Below are 25,203 nucleotides of genomic sequence, written 5' to 3'. Positions count from 1 at the left end.
TTCCTGATGGCAGGAGTGAATTGAAAGCATTGCCAGGGTGGTGTGGGATACTGGGAGTTCTGCTCATTATTAGTACCAAACACAACAGACAAACAATGAATTTAATGATTGTGTAGGAAAGATTTAATGCTTGTGCTCATCTTGTTTATTAATATGTACAGTGCATGCATGTTTAAACAATTTAGTACCATCTTACAGTAAAATGTTTCCCATTCTCATTAGCATAGGAAATGAGTCAGCTTGTAACATGCGGTTGTAAAATACTGCTGCGTCATTATTAATGACTGATGTACACCAGCTTTGTTTCTTACCTTAGACCCAAGTTAATGCATACACTGCAGCTTAGGTTTACATGTAAATTATGGAAGAGTTAAATTTTCAGGTTATCTAAAAGCTAATGTTAAAATGTAGCATTTATGATTAACGTAGAACAGCGCAGCATGGGAACAAACTTCAGGCTTAGGTTTCTTCATGTGTACTGAGGTACAGTAAAAAGCTGGGTTTTGTATATTACCCAATCATATAGATAAAGCAGCACATGTAATCAAACCAAACCCAAGTACAAAAGGTAGAGCAAAGGGAAAGATACAGTGTGCAGTATACACTGAACAGCCAAAACATTTTGACCACTGACAGGCAAATTGAATAACATTTATTATCTTGTTACAATGGCACCTGTCAAGGGGTGGGATATATTAGGGAGCAGTGAAGAGTCAGTTCTTGAAGTTGATGTGTTGGATGCAGGAGTAAAGACCTGAGTGACTTTGACAAGGGCCAAATTGTTATGGCCAGACGACTGGGTCAGAGCATCCCTGAAACTGTAAGGCATATGGGGTGCTCCCAGTCCGCAGTGGTGAGTACCGACTGACAGTGGTCCGAGGAGGGATAAACCGGCGACAGGGTGTTGGGCGCCCAAGGCTCATCGATGCGCGAGAGCAACGAAGGCTATCCCGTCTGGTCCGAACCGACAGAAGGTCTATTGTGGCACAAGTCACAGAAAATTTTATTGGTGGTCACGGGAGGAATGTGTCACAATACACACCCTGCTGCATATGGGGCTGCACATGGAGGACCAACAGCATATTAGGCAGATGGTCATAATGTTTTGGCTTATCAGGTCATAATGTTTTGGCTGATCGGTGTATCTGCCGAACATGATGCAAGTTTAAACTAATCACCTGTGCCTGCACGTGACTCATATCCCTCCATTCCTTACATGTCTATAATCCCACTATCATATCTGCCTCTACCACCACCCTGACAGTGTGTTCCAGGCTCTGTTTGAAACAGCTTGCGCCACATATCTTCTTTAAACTTTGGCCTTCTCACCATAACGGTGTGCCTCTTGTTCTTGACAATTCTGCCAGCTCATTCTTCCCTTAGTGGAGTGACAAGAATTGCATACAGTCCCTTTACATGTCATCTTAAGTACCATCAAGGAGAAAATATTTTGACTATGCCTCTCTTAATCTTATATACTTCTGTCAGGTGTCCCATCAATCTCTGACACTACAGGGAAAATAATCCAAGTCTATCCAACCTCTCCATATAGGTAATACCCTCTAATCCAAGCAACATTCTGGTAAACCTCTTCCACACCCTCTCTATAAACCTCTGTAATTTCCCTGAAGTTAGGTGACCAGAACTCCATACAATCCCTTTACATGCCATCAGAAGCACCATCATAGAGATTGTATGTATTGTCTGAATTTTGATAGAGACTTGGATGAAATTATGTCATAGAAACATAGAAAATAGATGCAGGAGTAGGCCATTCGGCCCTTTGAGCCAGCACCGCCATTCAATATGATCATGGCTGATCATTCAAAATCAGTACCCCGTTCCTGCTTTCTCCCCATATCCGTTGATTCCGTTAGCCGGAAGAGCTATATCTTACTCTGAAACATCCAGTGAATTGGCCTCCACTGCCTTTTATGGCAGTGAATTCCACAGATTCACAACTCTGGGTGAAAAAGTTTTTCCTCATCTCAGGCCTACCCCTTATTCTTAAACTGACCCCTGGTTCTGGACTCCTTGAACATCAGGAACATTTTTTGTGCATAGTTTGCCAGCAATGCTGAGCTATTCCACGCAGAACATCACTAGAGCCGTGAAATGGCCAACGAGACCCTTCCAAACAAATCGATATTAGCTTTTAACAAAAAGGAAGCAACAGTTTACGTGACAATGGATTGAAGTCTGGCACATAGTTATCTATATCAGCGGAATATACCATCAAAAAGTAAGTTGGGTTCTGGTGATGAATGTTATATACTGCAGAAATGGTGTCTAAGAATGGATCAGTTTATTTGACAAATATTTTTAGATCTATGAAGTGTAATGATAATAAACATTGCTTGATATCTCCATATATATCATCATCCTCGCTAGTGGGCAACATGAAAGTGTGTGCATTTGCTGAAAGAAGCTTTAGAAATGTGTGCAATTCTCTTCTGAGAAGTTTGTTTCAGAACAATGTGAGAGTTAGAAGATGGAATCTAAGTTCTGCCTTAAAGGGCTCAGTGATTGGGCCCCAGCTCTTCACAGTTCATACAAACAATTTGGTTGAAGGGACTAAATGTCATATTTCCAAATGTATCCTCTTTCCTCAGAAGACTAAGGGAGTGCAGCGTAGGTTTACTAGGTTAATTCACGGAATTGCGGGACTGTCGTATGTTGAAAGACTGGAACGACTGGGCTTGTATACACTGGAATTTAGAAAGATGACAGGGGATCTTATTGAAACATATAAGATTATTAAGGCAGGAGACATGTTCCCAATGTTGGGGGGAGCCAGAACCAGGGGCCACAGTTTAAGAATATGGGGTAGGCCATTTAGAACGGAGATGAGGAAAAACCTTTCCACTCAGAGTTGTAAATCTGTGGAATTCTCTGCCTCAGAAGGCAGTGGAGGCCAATTCTCTGGATGCTTTCAAGAGAGAGTTAGATAGAGCTCTTAATGATAGTGGAGTCAGGGGGTACGGGGAGAGGGCAGGGATGGAGTACTGATTGTGGATGATCAGCCATGATCACATTACTGTGACCTTCTACCGCTGCACCATAGAGAGCATCCTAACGCATGGCATCCGTGTGGTATCTCAGCTGCAGAGAGGAGAGCTCTTCAGCGGGTAGTCTATAGAGCTCAGAAGACTATCGGAACACAGCTACCAGCCTTGGAGGGCATCTACAACACACGATGCCTCAGAAAAGCCACCAGCATTCACAAAGACTCCTCACACCCCTGCAATAGTCTGTTCGAACTTCTACCATCTGGCAGACGCTACAAGGCCTTCTACGCCCGCACCTCCAGACCCAGGAACAGCTTCATCCCCAGGGCCATAGCTGCTATGAACCGGTCCTGCTGAGTCGGATGGTCACATCACACAGCGAACCGGCACAGACCTACTTGCACTTTATTCTGTTTCAGAAGGCAGTGGAGGCCAATTCTCTGAATGCATTCGAGAGAGCTAGATAGAGCTCTTAAGGATAGCGGAGTCAGGGGGTATGGGGAGAAGGCAGGAACGGGGTACTGATTGAGAATGATTAGCCATGATCACATTGAATAGTGGTGCTGGCCTACTCCTGCACCTATTGTCTATTGTCTATTGTTTCTAATTTTGTTTCATTGGGTTGTCTAAATTTATACTGAGTAGCTAATTAATTTATTGCATGGTATGGAAGGCGCATTCCCGATTTAGTTGTACCCCTGTACAATGACAATAAAGATATATTGTATTATTGTATTGTATTAATGTTAGTAGGATTGCCAACTTCCTCACTCCCAAATAAGGGTTAACGGGTGACGTCACCACCCCGCGCCCCACGTGACCTCACCCAGCCAGCGGCTACGTGCTCCCGCTCCACCAATGGCGGCCGCCTGGGCCGGTCCTGGGCCTTCGGACATAGATTTTCACAAAATGCTGGAGTAACTCAGCGGGTCAGGCAACATCTCTGGAGAGAAGGTATGGGTGACATTTCAGGTCGAGACCCTTCACTCTGTAGAAGGGTCTCGACCTGAAATGTCACCCATTCCTTCTCTCCAGAGATGTTGCCTGACCCGCTGAATTACTCCAGCATCTTAAACCAGCATCTGCAATTTTCTGTTCCTGCTCTGGACCTAGACTGTGGAGCGGAAACCTAAAGTGTTGGTACTCGGGACCTACAGCGTCCGGGCCTGCAGCGTCCCCCGAGCCTAATACCGTATTAGGTCCAGGGGGCGCGGTAGGCCCGGACGCTGTAGGTCCCGACACTAGGTTTCCGACATTTTAGCTCCGGACAGTCTATGTCCTGTCGCCCAGGCACCGCCTAATGGAGGTTGCGTAGCAACCTGCGTCCTGGCCCGGGCAGTTGCCATTGGTGGAGCAGGAGCACGTGGCCGCTGGCTGAGTGAAGCCACGTGGGGCGCGGGGCGGTGACATCACCTTATCCCGCATTTTGGAGTGAGGAAGTTGGCAACCCTAGATATGGATCACATCATAAACGTCGCAACATTTAAGAAATATTGGACAGGTACATGATAGGACACGTTTAGGGATATGGGCCAAACACAGACAGGTGGGACTAGTGCAGATGAGACATGTTGGTAGGTGTGGGCAAGTTGGGCCAAAGGGCCTGTTTCCACCCTCAGAGGAGATTAGTTTAACTCGGCATCATGTACGGTACAGACATTGTGGGCCGAAGGGCCTGTTCCTGTACTGTTGTACGGTGCTGTCCCCTGTTTCTCTACTGTAACATTCTATGTTACATTAATTATATACATGGGTGGCGGCCGTGGCAGCGCGGCGGGGCGAAGGCGGCGGCCGCCGGATAGGCCAGGACGAGTGAGTGAGGCTGACGATCTGCGCAACTCCCCCTCACTTAAATCCAAGTCAAGCGCAAGTCATGACTTCAACCTCGGCCAGCATATTGCGGCTGGCGGCGATCCCAATCAGCGGTCGAAATAATAAGATTGAAAGTGAAGTTGTCATCTTCGAACCCGAAGGACAAACAACAACAACAATTATATACAACTAGACCAAGTGGACCCGTTGGGGCCCAAACCTCTCCTGCATTGGTGCAGCACCCTCCCCTCCCTCCCCTCCCCCTCTCCCTTCTCCCCCTCAACCCCCCTTATCCACTCTCCTACCCCTCCCTCCATCCCCCCCACCCTCCCTCCTTCCTCCCTACCCCAGGAGATAGATCTTAACTTTAAAATGTGAATAACTTAAAAAATATAACACCGATTTCAATAAAACTACTTGCATTATCACTAAAGTGACGACGGTGAGTGAGGCGGGCCTAAAATTGTCGCGCTGTCGTGCACCGTTTTGGCTGAAGTTCAGTCACAAACAAGATAACAAACGCGAGTTTTAGTGTATAGACGACTATATGCAACATATTGTATCACCTTGAAGTGTGTTTCGGTGCAGGCAGTGTGTGTGCCAAGTCCTCGTTAGTATAGTGGTAAGTATCCCCGCCTGTCACGCGGGAGACCGGGGTTCAATTCCCCGACGGGGAGACACACTTTTTTTTTTTTTCCCCCATCTACCAATTAATGACCTTCTACTTTTATTCTTACTCTTATTATTATTACTTTTATTATTATTATTATTACTTATTATTATATACAGAGGAATTGTTAGATTTGGCGACGTGCTGTTTTTAAATTTTACTTCTTTAGCCGCTCGCTAAATAATTTTTCTCTTCAGGATTTCACAATGAGAGAGAAAAAATAAATATATACTTGGACAAGATTTGTCTAACGACAGATTGAAATAGTAATATCACTGATATCTTTAAATGAGTTAGAAAGTATTATTCTGCCACACAACAGCGAATGGAAAACAACTGCGCGCCGCATGGTATAAAAGGCCCGGTTTCCACTGCTTCTCCATGAGTAGGGGATGTAGCTCAGTGGTAGAGCGCATGCTTTGCATGTATGAGGCCCCGGGTTCAATCCCCGGCATCTCCACTCCTTTTTGTATGTATCAGGGTCATTTCAACCTATAATAATTGGACATTTACAATTACCTTGAACTAGAAGTATTTTCAGTGTTTTAATTTTTATTAAACAAAAAGTGATTCAAACACACACATGATTTGCTGAAAATAAAAAAGAAAATGTTACAAGTTTTAAACATTCCATGGGCACTGATCAGGGGGAGTGTGACAATAGACAATAGGTGCAGGAGTAGGCCGTTCATTCAATGTGATCATGGCTGATCATTCTCAATCAGTACCCTGTTCCTGCCTTCTCCCCATACCCCCTGACTCCGCTATCCTTAAGAGCTCTATCCAGCTCTCTCTTGAATGCATTCCTAGAATTGGCCTCCACTGCCTTCTGAGGCAGAGAATTCCACAGATTCACAACTCTCTGACTGAAAAAGTTTTTCCTCATCTCTGTTCTAAATGGCCCACCCCTTATTCTTAAACTGTGGCCCCTGGTTCTGGACTCCCCCAACATTGGGAACATGTTTACTGCCTCTAACGTGTCCAACCCCTTAATAATCTAAATGTGCTGCAGAACTCAATTTTTTTTCATGGAAGATTGTAATGATTGCAGCATTTTCTGATGTGATTTTAATTTGGAACAGCAATTAGCCAGAATACTGAAAATATTGAGCTAACGCTGTCTTTTTTTTTCTGTAACTATGTTCAATTCACTTAATTGAATTAATTTCAATTCATTTAATTCACTGAAAATAAGTTTTCTTCCATTTCTGGCTGACTTCTACAATTGCTAACACTCCAGTAATGAAATATTCATTTGTTATGGAAGAGGTTGAACAATATTGGAAACAAACCAAGTTTTAACAAGTTAACAAATCGAATCCAGTTAATTGTGAATCTGTGAATGGAACAGGGAATATATTATTGCATTGCGTGTTCTCCTTCCATTTTGTAAGATCAGCTCCACAAATCCATTCTTTGGTTAACAATTCTATCAAACGCAATTTGTAAACAATTCAAACCAGCATCTGCAACCATCCTTTGGTTACACATGTTTTCTAGCTTCATTCCTGAAAGATTCTTGGTTCTAACCTTTGGACTGTGATGGCCAAAAAATGTTAAATAATCTTGGATAACGCCTCCTAGATAACCACACTGCAACTAATTTTAATTCACTAGATCACTACCCCTTTATACTTTAAAAATCCATCTAATCACTTCTCTTCTCAATCTTCTAAATTTCAGGGAACACAACCCCAGCTCACCACTTGGAATCAATCTCCCCATTGTAATTTAAAGACACACTCGCACAACTCACCCGTCTCCCAAAGCCTATTAGTTGCTCTGTCTGATAATAATCTGCAGTTGGCATATTCCAAATCGTTAGCCACCTCAGAATCCACAGAAATGGAGCAAAAGGCCTCGATCCTGAGGCACTGCGCAAGGCAGAAGGGTAGTTTGTGAGGTGGTGTGTTGTCTGTAGTTTACAGAGGCTTGTGTGTTCCCCATGCAAGCCAATATCCTCACCATTTCAAATCCGTTCCTCTATTTTGAGAGGTCTAGAGTTTTTCAAAAATGGATATTCAAGAGACTGCAAATGCTGGAATCTGGAGCAAAATAAAACAAACTGCTGGAAGAACTCAGCAGGTCAAGAAGGATATGTGAAGGCAAAGGTGAAGTTGACACTTTGGATCGTGGCACTGCATCAGGATGTCTCGAAGAGGCCATGAGTGGATTCTTGGATCTTTTCCGTTGTTTGCCTGGTAATCACTTTGTACAACAGCTCAGTAGAGAGAATGTGTTCGAGCATCTTGTGTTGGTCTTGGCTTGACCAACTGAGTGTAAGCAGGCATCAATGCAGGGCATGTTGACCTGGCAGCGATCACGTAGGTTTCTCTATTCTAGAACAATATAACGTTCCTAAACTAAAGTAATATTTCACTTGGGTAGCATTTAGTGGTATGAATGTAGATGTCTCAAATTTTAAATAACCTACTAGCAAATTCCTCCCCCCTTTCTCCACCGTAATTATTTAACCAGTTCCAGTTCGCAACAATGCATCTCTCCAGATCACACTTTCCCCAAGCCAACAGTTGGCCTACCAGGATACGACCCTACCCGAGGTCATCTGTTGCCGGCCTGGTCTCTCCCGGCCCCCCCCCCCCCCCCCTTTTACTTTCAGTCTGAAGTAGCGTCCCAACCTAAAACTTCACCCATCCTTTAACTCCAGAGATGTTGCCTGACTCGCTGAGCACTTTGTGTCTAACTTTCCTAAAAGTATGGTGCATTGAACTGAACACAAATGTGGAACCAGTGCTTTGTAAAGCTCGAATCGGAGTTAGGAGTGTAAGTTGATTTATCTATTTTGGGGTAAGGGAACCACAACAAAGCCAGCATCACGAGAAAGAATTTCACTCACCCACGTCCTTTAGAAATTCAGGGTACCATTGCATTAGATTTTCAGTATTTGCGTTCCTATACACGGCATTTTTATAACGTGTACAAAACAGCAAGTCACTGGTTCATGTTGTCCAGAATATGTAATACTGGATATTTTACCAGTTAAACAGACTGGATGAGCATTGGTGTAGTGATCATTTCACATGCATCAAGACTTTTCAAGAGAAGGTTGCACTAGCAAAAACTCAATTTCTGCTAGGGGAAACCTGATCTTTTTGAGTGCAGAGTGAAACTTTAGACTATGCTTAAAGTCTTTGGAGAGGTGACTGAGAAACCTGCTAAATTCCAGTGTAAAATCCAGCTGAGAAAGAGAAATTGTTAAACCCATTCACCTCACCAGCAATTACAAATTTCATGGAAACCAAACAAACAAAAACAAAACTAAATGGGAGGAGAAATGTTGCTCCATAATTATGCATGTGTTCTGAGACTTAGGAAGTTCATAGTAAGTTAAACAATCTTCACCATTTTTGATATTTAAATTTGACACAAAACAGAGAAAATTATCACTTACTGGCATTACTTTTAAGTTCACAGTATACAAGGATGATTACATTATATGATAACAGAACTAATTCCTTGCATATGATGACAAGTTTGTCACGTTGAGAAACAAAAATACTCAAAGGTAGTTATGTACAGTATAATTTTATTTGTAAAATTGCAACTACCCAAGAAGAATGAACATCCGTTTCAACATATTTGTATAATTTTAATGGTGTTTTGTCGACCTTGTATTGGATCCCTTGATCATTTCATCCCCCACCCTGATCTTATAAAGACCAACATCTTAACTTACAGGTCAACTGCACTGCACATAGAGTACTCTTACTGCTTCAGTAAGATTACAGATTTAAAAAAATGCTACAAGCAGCATTCATGTTTTATGGTACAACTAATTGAGGGTAGCAAAATAGGGAAAACAAGAAGTCAAATAAAGCTCCTTTGAAATAGGTATTACAAGTTACCTCGATACAAGGATTCAGCTGCAAAATGGATTGCTTCAATCCGAAACAACCAAAATAGACACAAAATGCTGGAATAACTCAACAGATCAGCAGAATCCCTGGCAAGGCTACCTTTTGGGTTGGAACCCTTTCAGTCCGAGTTACTCCAGCATTTTGTCTCTATCTGTGGTATGAATCAGCATCTGTAGTCCCGTGTTAAACCAAAACATCCAAGTTGGTATTCTTCTCGAATAAATATCCATGTTAACACTTTCCAGTCTTTGATTTGTTCAAACATTATTTCATATCTTCACTCTCTTGACCTTAATTTTATTCTTTCTTCAAGAAAGAATGAAGAAGAGTTCATTCTTTCTTTAACATCATTAAATCTCGAATGGAACTACAATTTCACCAAAGGGGTCAACAGTAGATGAAAGCAGTGTCCATCAGCTGGAAGCCAGCACTGCATGTCGGGGTTACGTTGGAGGCCAGTGAAGAGAAACATTTGCGTGCACTGCCTCAGGAAGCCATTGACAATAAGCTGATAATAGGTCTGTTTAAAAGAAATAAAAAACAATAACACAAGATTAATTATCACAGAACATCAACAAATGTAAACATTTACTTTCAATTATAGCATGTTATATTTATGCACTGCAAAATTAAATACATCTCTCCTTAAAATATTGTGTGCAAGGAACTGCAGATGCTGGTTTACACTGAAGGTAGACACAAAATGCTGGAGTAACTCAGCGGGACAGGCAGCTTCTCTGGAGTGAAGGAATAGGTGACGTTTTGAGTCGAGACCCATTCCTTATCTCCAGAGATTCTGCTTGTCCAGCTGAGTTACTCCAGCATTTTGTGACTATCTCCTCAAAACACTGTTCCTTGATGCCATGTACAAGAATTGATATTCCATAAGTTTACAATTCCTTACTGAAATGGGCACTTAGGATCAAAGAGAGAACAGTGGTTCAAGTGCTGGCTAGAACTCCCTCAGAGTGAGCCAAAACCTCCCGCAGCATAGTTAAAAGTCTCATTTTTGTTCATTTAGTCAGAGACAAAGTGGAGGTTAAAACATTAAGTTAAAACATTTTCAACCCAGATTGCAATCCTGACATCTTTTAAAACTTGGTCTTAATTTCCAATAATGATGCAAAGACACCTTGGTAGAGATGGGTTGGCACGGACATGGTGGGATGGTCTGTTGTGTACTGTATGGCTCCAAGACAAAAAAAATCAGTTCCTAGGTATGCTGAATCAATATTGACAGTTGCTGCAAGTGATGGGGACAGCAAATAGTATGCCAGCCTTTATTACGAGAAGTAGAACCAAGGAACTGCAGATGCTGGGGTACAAAAAAAGACACAAAGTGCTGGAGTAACTCAGCGGGTCAGGCAGTATCTCTGGAGAACATGGATAGGCGGCGTTTCGGGTCTGTTCTTCGGGAGGAAGGACCTTCTCTGCCAAAGGAAGGGTCCCGTCCGGAAACGTCACCTATCCACGTTCTCCAGAGATGCTGCCTGACCCGCTGAGTTACCCCAGCACTCTGTGAAACGTCACCTATCCACGTTCTCCAGAGATGCTGCCTGACCCGCTGAGTTACCCCAGCACTCTGTGAAACGTCACCTATCCACGTTCTCCAGAGATGCTGCCTGACCCGCTGAGTTACCCCAGCACTCTGTGAAACATCACCTATCCACGTTCTCCAGAGATGCTGCCTGACCCGCTGAGTTACCCCAGCACTCTGTGAAACGTCACCTATCCACGTTCTCCAGAGATGCTGCCTGACCCGCTGAGTTACCCCAGCACTCTGTGAAACGTCACCTATCCACGTTCTCCAGAGATGCTGCCTGACCCGCTGAGTTACCCCAGCACTCTGTGAAACGTCACCTATCCACGTTCTCTACCTGGAGGGCTAAGGAAGTTTAGTTACGAGTTTATTCAAAAATTGACCAATGGATTACTGAGTATTAATTGGGGACCAAAGGATTCAGGGCTAGTTGTGGAAAATGGCACCGAGATGGAAGATCAACCAACACCTCGATGGATGGTGGAACATCTCCAAGGGTCTGTCGGCCAACAAATGGTCCTATCTGTGTCGGAAGGAACTGCAGATGCTGGTTTACACTTACGATAGACACAAAGTGCAGGAGTAACTTAGCACGTCAGGCAGCATCTCTGGAGAAAAAAGAGTGGGTGACATATCCGGTCGGGGAAAGTCATTAGGAGATGACTTTCCGTCTGAAGAAGGGGTCTGACCCGAAACGTCACCCATGCCTTTTTTCTGTAGAGATACTACCTGATCCGCTGAGTTACTCCAGCAATTTGTGTCCAACTGGTCCTATTTGTTGTTTCGTATAATTTTACAGGAGCATTTCTATATTCAACAAAGTAATATCTGGAGTTGTGCAAGCCGTTATTTGGGAACGGCATAATGCGATCGGGGATGGGAACACAACAGCGTGCTTACATTTGCCATCTTTCTTCCAGGCAGCGAGCAGCGCGTCACGGTTGTCCACCTTTTCAGACACCAGAACTCTCAGCAGTGCATCTGTCCTCGGCTGGAGCCTTTCAAACAGCAAGGAATTAAGTTAAGTTAGTGGCCATGCACTCAAATCAAAAAATGACACCAAATAATAAAATCAACTTAATTTCACCGCTCCACCCAACACCCCATGAGTAAATGATAATCTCAATTGGATTTTAAATGGCATAACTCCTGTACAGTAAACACTCGCAATAATGGACCTCTTTATAACGGATTTTGGTTATAGTAAACCGAATCTGTTGCTCCCGAGTTTGTTTTTTCACAGATGGACCACTAGGTGGACGGGGCAATTCTTGGTTTAGTTTAGGTTGAAAGATACAGGTACTGGACGTTATGATGTTGCCCATTTCATCTACTGTCCCCAATACTGTACTAATACGTTTTTTGAGTACTTTGGAGAATTACGCATTTGAATAGAGTTTTTGAACCATTTTGACATAGTGTGGTCATCTCACCACCTCCCCCCGTGTGGTCTGTTATAGCAAGGGTTTACTGAACTTTGCAGCTATTCAGGCACCACTCCAGAAGACCGAGCGCACTGGACTTCGAAAATGGAGCCAAAACCTGGCGACTCTTCTATATTGTGAATGGACTACTTCTATACATTTTGTACATAATTGGGGATTGTGCTTAGGTATAGTAATACTTTATTAAACTGTATCCAAAAAAATAATTTCACTGTACTGAGGCACATCTTGACAGTTATCTGCAGTTCCCACACGGGCCCTTATTTACTACCTTTGATATCAGAATGGAAGCAAGTTATTTGCAATCGAATCTCCAACATTGAGAAGACAAGAACTGTTTCACATGGAACATAGCAGCTTGATCCATTTCCAGTTAAGGGCAACACTGTGGCGCAGCTGGCAGAGCTGCTGCCTCACAGCACGAGGGACCCGAGTTTGATCCTGAACTCTGCTGCTGTCTGTGTGGAGTTAGGATATTCTCCCCTGTTAGCGTGTGGGTTTCCTTGGGTGCCTCCCACATCCCAAAGACATGTGGGTTTGTAGGTTAACTGGCCTCTGTAAATTGCACTGACTGGGTGTGTAGGGAGTGGATGAGAAAGTGCGATCACGTAGCACTAGAATGAATGGGTGATCGACAGTCGGTGTGGACTGAAGGGCCTGTTTCCACGCTGTATCTCTGAAGCTAAATTGGCACATGGGCTCTTATCAAATTCTCTAAAAATTCACCTCATTTTAAACACTAGAAACTAATAACTGAAATACTGTGAGTTTATCAACTACTCCTCCAATGTTGTGAGAGGACGCTGGCGCTATTTGTTCGCCGCTTCTCCGTCAGGATAGTTTGTCTGTTTGTTTTTATGTCTTGACTGTTTTTGTAAAGCGTCTTTGAGCATTTGGAAAAGCGCTATATAAAATAAATGTTTATTATTATTATATTATTATAAATCACCTAGCTGGTGATAAAAATGTACAAACTCACTTGGCCCAGGACTTCAACATAGTCGATGGACTGGAAAGTAGACAATTGGTGTACGAAGCAAATTTCTTAAAGACCTTTAAAGTAGGATGAAAAAATAATCAATTATCTTAAAAGCAGATAATGCATTATTATCCAGTGAATTGTCTTGCACCTTTATCCATTATAATACGCAGTACAAGAGATTAGCAACTTTTCACGTCCCTAACCAAGTAGACCTAAAGGGGTAGGGCAGCACAGTGATGCAGAGGTAGAGTTGCTGTCTTACAGCGCCAGAGACCCAGGTGTGATCCTGACTACGGGTGCTGTCTGTACAGAGTTTGCACGTTCTCCAGGTTTTCTCCGGGTGCTCCGGTTTCCTCCCACACTCCAAAGACGTGCAGGTTTGTAGGTTAATTGACCTCTGTGAATTATAAATTGACCCTAGTGCGTAGAATAGTGCAAGTGTACGGGATGATTGCCGCTTGGCACGGCCTCGGTGGGCTGTTTCCACACTCTCTAAAATAAAGTAAAGGTAAACCATAACTTTCTCTCTTTTTGACTCTGTCACTTAAATCTTTCAGGTCACTGGTAGCAGTGTATGTCAGATCTGCAGGATAGTAATCTTGTATGAAGAATCAGTCAACCTCATCGAGTGCAGCCAGGAGGAGCGGCGTGGCCCATGAAATGATCGACCATGAATGCTTCAATCCTTCCCATGGAGAAATGTCCTCTAAAAAGGGGAGCTTGGAGATTCCGTACAGCTCTCCTTGCCATCCAAAATAATTAAAAGCCCATGAGATAGCTCTGTAGATATCTGCTATTTGCTTCATTGTACATAAAGAACAGCCAATAATGTTCATGTTCACGAGGCATAGGGGCAGAATTAGGCCATTTAGCCCCTTGAGTCCACTGGCATTCAATCATGGATGATCCTTTTTTTCCTCTCAACCCCATTCTTCTGCTTTCTCCCCATATCTTTTGACACCCTTACTAATCAAGAGCCTATCAATGTCCGCTTTAAAAATACCCATTGATGGCCTCCACAGCCGTCTGTGGCAATGAATTGCACAAATGCACCACCCTCTGACTAAAGTAATTCCTCCTCATCTCCGTTCCAAAGGCATGTCCTTCTATTCACTGGTTAAAACCTCCCTCAATGCAAATGGCTTAAAAATACATTCATATTGATATTCATATAAAAAATATGAATTCATATAAAAAAACATTCATATTAAAATCAGTCATATTGCGCTGACCATTTTGAGTACTTAAGCTGCACAAATCGTGCACTGCGAGACGCACCCCGCCTTTCCTCACTGATGTTGACCTCAGCTGAAATAGTCAAACTAGCGCCTGCCCTTCAGCAAGGGAAGAGGGTGGAGAATCTATAGAATTCATTGGGATTCAGGCAGTGGAGGCCAAGTCATTGGGTATTTTTAAAGCGCAGATTAACAGGTTACATTGACAAGGCGGGAGAATGGGGTTGAGAGGGAAAAGTAGATCAGCTATTATCGAATGGCGGAGCAGACGATGGGCTGAATAGCCCAATTCTGCTCTTATGTCCTTATGAACTAGAAGTGCGGGGATTTAACGAGAACACAGATGATTGTGATGTTCCCTGTAAATGTACGCCTCATGACAGCTCACGATCTAAAATCGGCCACTTGAACACCTGAACCATGAAAATGTACCCCCCCAGCAAATAATCAACATCGCAAGAGAGGAACGACAGGAGGGCAAATCTTTGGAAAAGACAGAATAGAAATACACCATTCGCACAATAAAAGTGTTTCATCGTGATTTTGTCACGGTGCTTTGCTGTTTATGACGGCAAAATTCAACCCATCGATCATTTCACTGCAAAGGTTGCACTTGTGGAACTCCCAGATGTAATATCTGTCTCCTTAAGTGGAGCTTTGATTTAGAAATTACTCACCGTTCCTTCCAACAAAAACTTGGCAAAGTACTTGTATCGGTCCAGTCCCTCTGGGTAGTCGACTTCGACTGCAGGAAGTTGCCAGCCAACTCGGACTGGAAATAGAAACATAGCAATTGATGAATATAGAACACTTAACTTTCTGCACTCCAAGCAGAAAAGACATTCCTTGCATTTATCCAAGTCTAGGTTTTGTTGATTTAATCTACGTGCCCCTCTGCTAGAACGAGTACTACCCAACGGAAGAATTCCTCCTCAGAGCCCAGTCAACACAGTTCATAATAATTGACCCATCAACTTACAAAAGGTGCTTCCTCTGTGGCATTTAATCTGACCGGTCTCAGGGCAGTAACGTGGAGGGGGGGTATCCAGAGGTTTGCCGTAGTGACTGTACTGTGGGAGGAGAAGAGGGATCCACTCTGGTTCAATCGCAGTCAGCCCTGGCAAGAGGGTGAGATATCGCAATTGGTAAATTTGCACATGAAACACTTTATAACATTAACACAAGACTTGTTCAACAACATTTGTAATTGCTACTATAGACGAGGCATTCAAATTCTGAAACATTTCAATTTTAGTGCAGTCTGTCAAAAAGCTCCCTGTATGAAACATTGCTCCACTTTGGTAGGAAGACGAGGAATAAAACGTTTTAAATATTGAGAAACTAGCCAATGTCAGTTGGTGATGGGATCTTAGGTGTGTAGGAAGGAACTGCAAATGCTGGTTTAAACCGAAGACAGACACAAAAAGCTGGAGTAACTCAACGGGTCAGGCAGCATCTCTGAAGAAAAGGAACAGGAGACGTTTCAGGTCGAGACCCTTCTTCAGACTGGTTACCAGGACAAAGCAGTAAACGAGCAGATTCTTTATGAGGATTTGCAATGTGCACAAATGTAGAAGGAAGTACTAACATGCTTCTGATGTAGATGAATAAGTCACTTGCAGATGTGAAATTCAAGCAAGCTACCCCAGGTGGCACCAAAGGCTCAGCCAACAATGGAAAGCCCAAGTTATCACTAAAGTTTACATTCCCCTGGATAACCGATGTGTGGGTGAGATTGCTTCACTTTACAAATATTTCTTGCAATACCTCAAGCAGCTAATTACTGATAAAGTACTGTAATAAAAAACAACTGTGAAATAAGTTATTTTCAGTGTATTGACTTTCAACTAGTTTAAATATTTATGTAGCTGCAAATGGATCAAATATGTCTAAAGGAATGTATTCACCTCAGATAAATTTACTTTTATGCCCAAGACCGAGAGCGTTTATGGCTGTACGGCTGATTCAGCTTGGTTTAATTTAGTTTAGAGATACAGTGCAGAAACAGGCCCTTCGGCCCATCGAGTTCACGCTGACCAGCGATCCCTGCACACTAGCACTATCCTACACACCAAGGAAAATTTACAATTTTCACCGAAGCCAATTAACTTACAAACCTATAGGTCTTTGGAGTGGGGGAGGAAACTGGAGCACCTGAGGAAATCCCACGTGGGCGTTGGGGAAATGTACAAACTCCGTACAGGCAGCACCCATAGTCAGGACCCAGGTCCCTGGCACAACTCTACCACTGTGCCCATTTGGTTCAAGTGGTGATATTCTAGGTACAGGTAACATTTCCTTCTTGGAGTCACATGGTTGTACAGCACCTAACCGGCCCTTCGGCCCACCCCATCCATGCCGACATTTTTACCATTCCACACAAATCCTCCAAGTATCTGCTTCCAATCGACTTTCACCAAGTCTTCTCCATTACTACAAAAGACAACCTCCCCCCAATTTAAAGATGCAGAACTGGGCTATAACACAAAATAGCTGTGATTATAAAAACTTTGCTTTAGGCCTTAACCAGGTTAACTGAGGTATTAGCATTAAAAAAATTACAAGTTTCACATTTACAAAAAGTTACAAGTTTCAACATTTCTAAAAACTTTTAGAGATTAATGCATCTTTCTTAATGTTAGGAGGATAAAATCCACAGCAATTTTTATCTGACTGCAGCTGCATCAAATTCAATTTCCTGTCAATAAAATGAGAGCTGCTGAAAAGGAAGGAATACAGTGCATTCAGAAAGTATTCAGACCCCTTCACTTTTTCCACATTTTACTACGTTACAGCCTTATTTTAAAATGGATTAAATTATTTTTTTTATCGTCAATCTACACACAATCTACACCCCATTCAGTTATTTCTTTTTAATTACTTTGCAAAAATTTCTAAACACCTGTTTTCATTTTTTTAAATTATGGGGTATTGTGTGTAGATTGATGATTTTAAAAAAAAAGGAATTTAATCCATTTTAAAATAAGGCTGTAACGTAGCAAAATGTGGAAAAAGTGAAGGGGTCTTAATACTTTCCGAATGCACTATATGTGGCTGCATGGTTTAATACAAGTGCTCCCTGGCTTACGATGCTTCGACTTGCGATATTTCGACTTTGCGATGGTGCAAACGGCAGCCACCCGTAACGAGCCGCAGCTCGAACCGGCCACGTGATCACGTGTATTCAATGCATTTCGACTTACGATATTTTCGGTTTGCGATGGGTTTCTTGGAATGAAACCCCATTGTAAGCTGAGGAGCACCTGTGGCGCTGTCTTGTATTTATGAACAAGAAAGACCTTTGTGGTTTTAATTGTCCAAAGCACTAGCAAGTTTGTAATTGTTTGTAAAGAAGTGAGTCTCTCCCACCTTGCATGTACATCTTGGACGTCTCCACTATCTCTTGATAAACCACAAACTCGGGAAGATGTTTGAACAGCACTGAGTTTGGATGGATAAACACCGGCTCATCAAGGAGAGGGGTCTGAAGAACAAAGGTTAGTTAGTTAGTTAAGAGTTAGACCAGTTCTGAACGTTATTTTCTCCATGGAGATGTGCAAGACATAAAAGTTATTCTAGATTTAGAGGACGGGGGCACAGTGGCATCGTGGCGCAGTGGCAGAACTGCTGCCTTCCAGCGCCAGAGACCCGGGTTGGATCCTGACTACGGGCACTGTCTATTCTTTGTACGTTCTCCCTGTGACCGCGCGGGTTTCCTCTGGGTGCTCCGGTTTCCTCCCACACCCCAAAGACATACGGGTTTGTGGATTAATTGGTTTTGGAAAAATTGTAAATTGTCCCTAGTAAGTAGGATAGTATTAGTGTAAGGGGGGGGAATCGCTAGTCGGCACGGACTCGGTGAGAAGAAGGGTCTGTTTCTGCACTGTGTCTGTAAAGTCTAAAGATCCATTATAAATAAGAAACTTTAAGCAATTAATATTCCCAATAAGGTACCAGGGAAATTAATGGCACTAAAAACTATCGAATTATTAGGATCTGTGGCCTAAATATTTGTGTTTAGCGTATCTAAACATTTGTCAGTAAAGATAGGGCGGCACGGTAGCGCAGCGGTAGAGTTGCTGCTTTACAGCGAATGCAGCGCCGGAGACACAGGTTCGATCCTGACTACGGGTGCTGCACTGTAAGGAGTTTGTACGTTCTCCCCGTGACCTGCGTGGGTTTTCTCCGAGATCTTCGGTTTCCTCCCACACTCCAAAGACGTACAGGTATGTAGGTTAATTGGCTGGGTAAATGTAAAAATTGTCCCTAGTGGGTGTAGGATAGTGTTAATGTACGGGGATCACTGGGCGGCACGGACTTGGAGGGCCGAAAAGGCCTGTTTCCGGCTGTAGATATATGATATGATATGATAGGGGATTGATATACTGATTTTGATCTTGCAGAATTCCTTACCACGCCCTCAAGGTCAGAGATGGGAAGCACCTCCAGGGCACAAAGATGAACGGGCAAGGTTGGTTCGCAGGTCAACCCGCACGTCCAAGGACTGCGACTGCTGGAAGCCCGCAGCAGCCTGGGGTTTGTAGGACATTCTTTTAGGAAGGAGATGAGGAGAAATTTCTTTAGTCAGAGGGTGGTGAATCTGTGGAATTCTTTGCCATGGAAGGTTGTGGATGCAAAGTCAGTGAATATATTTAAACAGAGATAGATAGGAGGCTCTCTGTCATGGGCCTCCTCCAGTGCCATAGTGAGGCCCGCCGGAAATTGGAGGAGCAGCACCTCATATTTCGCCTGGGCAGTTTGCGGCCCGGTGGTATGAACGTCGACTTCTCCAACTTCAGATAGCTCCTCTGTCCCTCCCTTCCCCTCCTCCTTCCCAGATCTCCCTCTATCTTCCTGTCTCCACCTATATCTTTCCTTTGTCCCATCCCCGACATCAATCTGAAGAAGGGTCTCGACCCGAAACGTCACCCATTCCTTCTCTCCCGAGATGCCGCCTGACCTGCTGAGTTACTCCAGCATTTTGTGAATAAATAGATAGTTTCTTGATTAGTAGTGGTGTCTGAAGTTATGGGGAGAAGGCTGGAGAATGGGGTTAGAAGGGAGAGATATGATTGAATGGCGAAGTTGACTTGATGGGCCGAAGAAGGGTCTCGACCCGAAACGTCGCCCATTCCTTCTCTCCTGAGATGCTGTCTGACCTGCTGAGTTACTCCAGCATTTTGTGAATAAATCGATTTGTACCAGCATCTGCAGTTATTTTCTTATACAGTCCTGAATTATTATCTACCTCATTGGGGATCCTCGGACTATCCTTGATTGGACTTTGCTGGCTTTCCCTTGTACTAAACGTTATTCCCTTATCATGTATCTATACACTGTAAATGGCTCAATTGTAACCATGTACTGTGTTTCTGCTGACTGGATAGCACGCAACAAAAGCTCTTCACTGTACCTCGGTACACGTGACAATAGACTAACTAAAGAAAGTGTTGTAACTCAAAACATGAAGTCTATGTACCAAGGTTCAATTCACTTCACCTTGTAGGCATGTCTCAATTTTTCATCCAACACATCCTCCGACTGGACTTTCCTTGCAATGTGGTCTCCAAGACCAGCCATTACAATCTGCCTTAAGTACAGGACCTGAGTTTCTGTTGGAGGTTTCATCTTGGGGTCAACAAACAATCCAATTTCTGGGAAGACAGCATTTACTGTGGAAGCAAAAAAAAAAATACAACAGCCATTCAGAAAATACTTGAGTTAAAATTATTTAGAAATTCCCACAAACAATTATATGATAATATCACTGCAATTATCTATATACTAAAACTCTCGTTTGTTATCTTGCTTGTGACTGAACTTCAGCCAAAACGGTACACGATAGCGTGACAATTTTAGGCCCACCTTACTCACCATTGTCACTTTAGTGATAATGCAAGTAGGTTTATTGAAATCGGTGTTATAGTTTTAAAGTTACTCACATTTTTAAGTTTAAAAGGAAGGGAGGGGGAGGGAGGGGGGAGAAGGGAGGGGGGGTTGAGGAGAGATGGGGGGGAGGACGGGGAGGACAGGGTGCTGCACCAATGCAGGAGAGGTTTGGGCCCAACGGGTCCACTTGGTCTAGTGATAATTAAAAGGAAGCTGAAGTGTTGTCAAACTAGCTTGTGGAAACTCCAATGTATTTGCAGGTCCTTGAGCCTATTTCAAAATGGGGAATCAAGGGAAAGAATGAAGGTGGATTGCAACTAAATAGCACCCAGGCTTCTCGGAGCGCTGTGCCTAGTGACTTTTACACTCCCCCCCCCCTTTAGTTTATTCATAACTTATTGAACTTTTTGTTTATTAAGTTAGCTATGAATACTATGTTCACAGACCTGTTATGCAGCTGCAAGAAAGAATTTTTTTGTTTTGTTTCAGTACATATGACAATTAAATCCTCTCGACTCGTAATAACGCTTATTGTTTACTTTGTAATTGTGTTAACTGCGGTGAATGGTCTTAAAACCTACTTAGAGTCAACTGCAAACTTGAACACAGATTTCCTCCTGATTATTAATAAAAATGATAATCATAGATTCACAAAATGCTAGAGTAACTCAGCAGGCCAGGCAGCATCTCAGGAGAGAAGGAATGGGTGACGTTTCGGGTCGAGACCCTTCTTCAGACTGAAGAAGGGTCTCGACCCGAAACGTTACCCATTCCTTCTCTCCCGAGATGCTGCCTGACCTGCTGAGTTACTCCAGCAGTTTGTGAAATAAATACCTTCGATCTGTACCAGCATCTGCAGTTATTCTCTTACACATCATAGATTCACAAGCAATTCCACTTGGGCAATCAGAATATTACATTAATTACCAATGCCCGCCATAACCAATAACCTACAAGTCACATGATCACATCCAATTTCATTTTGCACATTCTTTGAACAGATGAAATGATTCCTTGGTTCTTACCAACATTTGTCAGCTGCCCTCGTAAACGTCTGACTTCAATCATCGCCTTGTGTCGCAGCCCATTTTTCAAACAGAAGTGAGGGGTGCACCCTGCGTACTCACACGCACCAACAGCACCTAAACGGTCAACAGCAGGTAGGGAAGAAAATTAAAATGTAGTCATTTATACAGTCATACGCAGTGTGTCAGAAATTGCAGAATTTCACTATTTTTAATGCAATATTTTTGACATTTCAGTCACATTAACCGTCACTGAATGTTAAATGCAAATTACAATACAGTTCTTCCAGTTTGCAATCTTTGATAATGCAAGCTATTTTGTTTATTTTTAACTTTTCCCAACGCAAACATGAATTCCATTCTAAATAAAAAACGACACTAAGTGCTGGAGTAACTCAGCATGTCAGACAGCATCGCTGGAGAACGCGGAATAGCGATGATTGAGATCCCGACTGAAATGTCATCAATCATGTTCTTCAGAGATGCTACCTCTCCTGCCGAGTTACTCCAGCACTGTCTTTTTTCGTGAATAAGCATCAGCAGCTTGTTTCTACATTAATTCCATTCTGTTGTCATAAATGAAACTGTAAACAAAATTGATCATATTTTCTGTTAAAATTAGCTTTCAGCATGCTGGATTCTTAGCTATTGAATTATTGGTCTATTTTACATACTGTAGTCTGGACAGTATTAAATGTCTTACTATTTTCATACACCATTGACAATTATGCAAATGTGACTTCAGAGAAACAAAACTAAATGTATCTCAAACCAAATAAAATGACAGGTAACTAAAAGGTCAAAAACATGAAGGAGTTTAGAGAGGAAAGTTCAGAGTCATGGTTGAAAACACACTTGCTAATGTTGAGAGAAAGATTTCTGTTACGCACACAAAGCCAGACATGGAAAGACAGGACATTGCTCTGAATTTTCTTAGCACAATTTACATTAAGGAAGTGGTTAAGGAGCGAAGTATTTTTATGTGTAGGAAGGAACTACAGACGCTGGTTTAAACCGAAGTTAGACACAAGGAGCTGGAGTAACTCAACGGGACAGGCAGCATCTCTTGAGAGAAGGAATGGGTGACGTTTGGGGTCGAGACCCTTCCTCAGACGGTTTGTAAAGCATAATGCTATACCACCTGTAGTATTTGTCCAATGAAACCAGGGAACATAGAACAGTACAGGATAGGCCCTTCAGCTCACAATGTCTATGTCGAACGTGATGCTAAGAACCAACTATTGAAGGCTGTCGAACTTCCTCTTGTAGCTAATACCACCCAAACCAGCTATCATTGTGGTAAACCTTCTCTGCACCCTTTCTAAAGCCTTCCTGTACTGGGGCGACAAAACTGCACACCAAAACTGCGCAGACGAACCAAAGTCCTATAAAGCTTGACTTCCTGACTCTTATACTCAATGCCCCAATTAATGAAGGCCAGCAAACGATAAACAGATGCTCCTCGACTTACGATGGGGTTACGTTCCGATAAACCCATCGTAAATCGAAAATATCTTAAGTCGAAAATGCATTTAATACACCTGATCGCGTGGCTGACTGGGAGCTGCAGCTCGCTGCCGTTTAGTTCAGTTTAGTTTAGAGATACAACGCAGAAACAGGCCCTTTCGACCCACCAGTGATCCCCGCACATCAACACTATCCTATACCCACTAGGGACAATTTGCACATACACCAAGCCAACTGACCTACATACCTGTACATCTTTGGAGCGTGGGAAGAAACCGAAGATCTGGGAGAAAACCCACGCAGGTCACAGGGAGAACGTACAAATGCCGCACAGACAGCACCGTAGTCAGGATCGAACCCGGGTCTCCGGCTCTGCATTCGCTGTAAGGCAGCAACTCTACCGCTGCGCCACCATCATAAAGTTGAAATATCGTAAGTCGAAGCATCGTACGTCGAGGAGCATCGGTGCCTTCTTTACTACTCTATTTACTTGTGCATGACGGTCTCCATGACCCTTTGCACTGCAATGCCATACCAGCTATCGTCACCAGATAGATGGGAAAATTAACGGTGAAGATAGTAGACAGCACCAAGAAAGAAACTCTAAGATTCCTTCTCTCATACTTCAACATCACCTCGCTCCAAGAATCATTAACGGCCTGCCCTTGTGCTCTTTCACTGCTGTAAGACTGCCATTTACTCTCTGGACTGAAGTATTGGACAGCCTTCCATAAAAGGGGAGCCCATTCACAAGCTCGCCTGGATCGGGCACTGCTCCAGAAGACCAAGCTCACGGTCTGCACTGGACTTTTGAAAATGGCTCCAAAACCTGGTGACTCTTGCATGCGATCTCAGAGGACTATTTCTACACACTTTGTACTAATCGGGGATTGTGCTTAGGTATAGCAATACTTTGCTGAACTGTATGCAAAAAAATGCACGGTGCGTCTGTACATGTGACAATTAAGAAACATCGAACCATTTGACGTCCGACTCATGTGCTCATGAAACCGATACAAACTGCAGGTCAAAGATTTCAAGTAATTCTACGTACCAAGCATGACCATGATGTCTCCGAGTTTAAGGGACGGACCTTGTCCAGCCCAAACACGCTGCATTTGAGAGATTCTGGCTTTCTTCTTTTTCAGTTCTTCTGTCTTTTCATCACTAATGGCTTGTCTGGAAAGAGCAAAGTTTTTAAAAAAAGCTCGACGGTGCTTTTACAAACAAAACAGCAGCAGCATCCCACCCAAGATTAAAGGAATTTTAGAGCAGGATGAGGCCATTCGGCCCACAAAGCCTGTGCCCAACATAATGCCAAGACCGACTCCTATCTGCCTGCACATACTCCGTATCTTCCATTCCCTGCATGATGTGTCTATCCTAAAGTCTACCTGCACTACAAGATGGCGCCCAACCCAGGCGACTATTTGTTAGCTCGCCACAGAAGCAGATCTGCAATCACATATTACAATCGCTCCACGCTTTTAAATCTCTCCTCATATGGCAACATTTCTTACTTTAACTATGATCTTCTTACACTCCCTCTCACTCCTGAACTGCTGTCCACCTCATTGGCAATCATTGGACTTTGATCGGTCTTTACTGGCTTTACCTTGCACTAAGCGTTATTCCCGTAACATGTATCTATACATGGTGAAGGCGGCTCGATTGTAATCATGTATTGTCTTTCCACTGACTGGTTAGCACGCAACAAAAGCTTTTCACTGCACCTCGGGACACGTGACAATAAACTAAAGTCTCTTAAATGTCACTACCATTTGCCTCCACCATCACCTCCCCGGCAGCACTTTCCAGACACCCGCCACCCTCTGAATAAACCACACATATCCTTTCAATTTTGCCTCTTTCACCTTAATGCCCTCTGCAGGATATTTCCCTGCAGGATAAAAGGGTCTGACCTTATCAATGTTACACTATCAACGCCTCTCATAATTTGACATATTTCTATCGGGTCTCCCCTCAACACGGTAGCGCAGCGGTAGAGTTGCTGCTTTACAGCGAATGCAGCGCCGGAGACTCAGGTTCGATCCTGACTACGGGTGCTGCACTGTAAGGAGTTTGTACGTTCTCCCCGTGACCTGCGTGGGTTTTCTCCGAGATCTTCGGTTTCCTCCCACACTCCAAAGACGTACAGGTATGTAGGTTAATTGGCTGGGTAAATGTAAAAATTGTCCCTAGTGGGTGTAGGATAGTGTTAATGTACGGGGATCGCTGGGCGGCACGGACTT

General features: G+C 43.2%; 1 protein-coding gene and 2 non-coding genes across 4 annotated transcripts in view; 2 read left to right on the top strand and 1 right to left on the bottom strand.

Moving 5' to 3' along the window:
* The first annotated feature begins 5,425 nt into the window (after positions 1 to 5,425).
* trnad-guc (transfer RNA aspartic acid (anticodon GUC)) lies at positions 5,426 to 5,497 on the top strand. Its single transcript has one exon. It is a non-coding gene; the product is annotated as a tRNA-Asp (tRNA).
* Positions 5,498 to 5,878: 381 nt separating this feature from the next.
* Positions 5,879 to 5,950, top strand: trnaa-ugc (transfer RNA alanine (anticodon UGC)). The gene has a single exon. It is a non-coding gene; the product is annotated as a tRNA-Ala (tRNA).
* A 3,079-nt stretch (positions 5,951 to 9,029) lies between these two features.
* The window catches only part of dhx37 (DEAH (Asp-Glu-Ala-His) box polypeptide 37), a 40,373-nt gene continuing 24,199 nt past the window's right edge, over positions 9,030 to 25,203 (bottom strand). For both annotated transcript variants that reach the window (XM_078421174.1, XM_078421172.1), the window contains exons 20-28: positions 24,006 to 24,130; positions 21,485 to 21,601; positions 20,070 to 20,242; positions 17,940 to 18,054; positions 15,550 to 15,687; positions 15,248 to 15,342; positions 13,333 to 13,406; positions 11,809 to 11,906; positions 9,030 to 9,888 (exon numbers count right to left, since the gene is read on the bottom strand). In XM_078421174.1, coding sequence (XP_078277300.1) covers positions 9,812 to 9,888; positions 11,809 to 11,906; positions 13,333 to 13,406; positions 15,248 to 15,342; positions 15,550 to 15,687; positions 17,940 to 18,054; positions 20,070 to 20,242; positions 21,485 to 21,601; positions 24,006 to 24,130 — 1,012 coding nt within the window. In that variant the 3' untranslated portion in view covers positions 9,030 to 9,811. The remainder of the gene's footprint in view (positions 9,889 to 11,808; positions 11,907 to 13,332; positions 13,407 to 15,247; positions 15,343 to 15,549; positions 15,688 to 17,939; positions 18,055 to 20,069; positions 20,243 to 21,484; positions 21,602 to 24,005; positions 24,131 to 25,203) is intronic.

This window comes from Rhinoraja longicauda, chromosome 25, assembly GCF_053455715.1.
Source record: "Rhinoraja longicauda isolate Sanriku21f chromosome 25, sRhiLon1.1, whole genome shotgun sequence".
In the NCBI taxonomy this organism is placed as follows: domain Eukaryota; kingdom Metazoa; phylum Chordata; class Chondrichthyes; order Rajiformes; family Arhynchobatidae; genus Rhinoraja; species Rhinoraja longicauda.
Note: the sequence above shows the minus strand (reverse complement) of the source record. Positions and strands in the feature narration are given on the sequence as shown.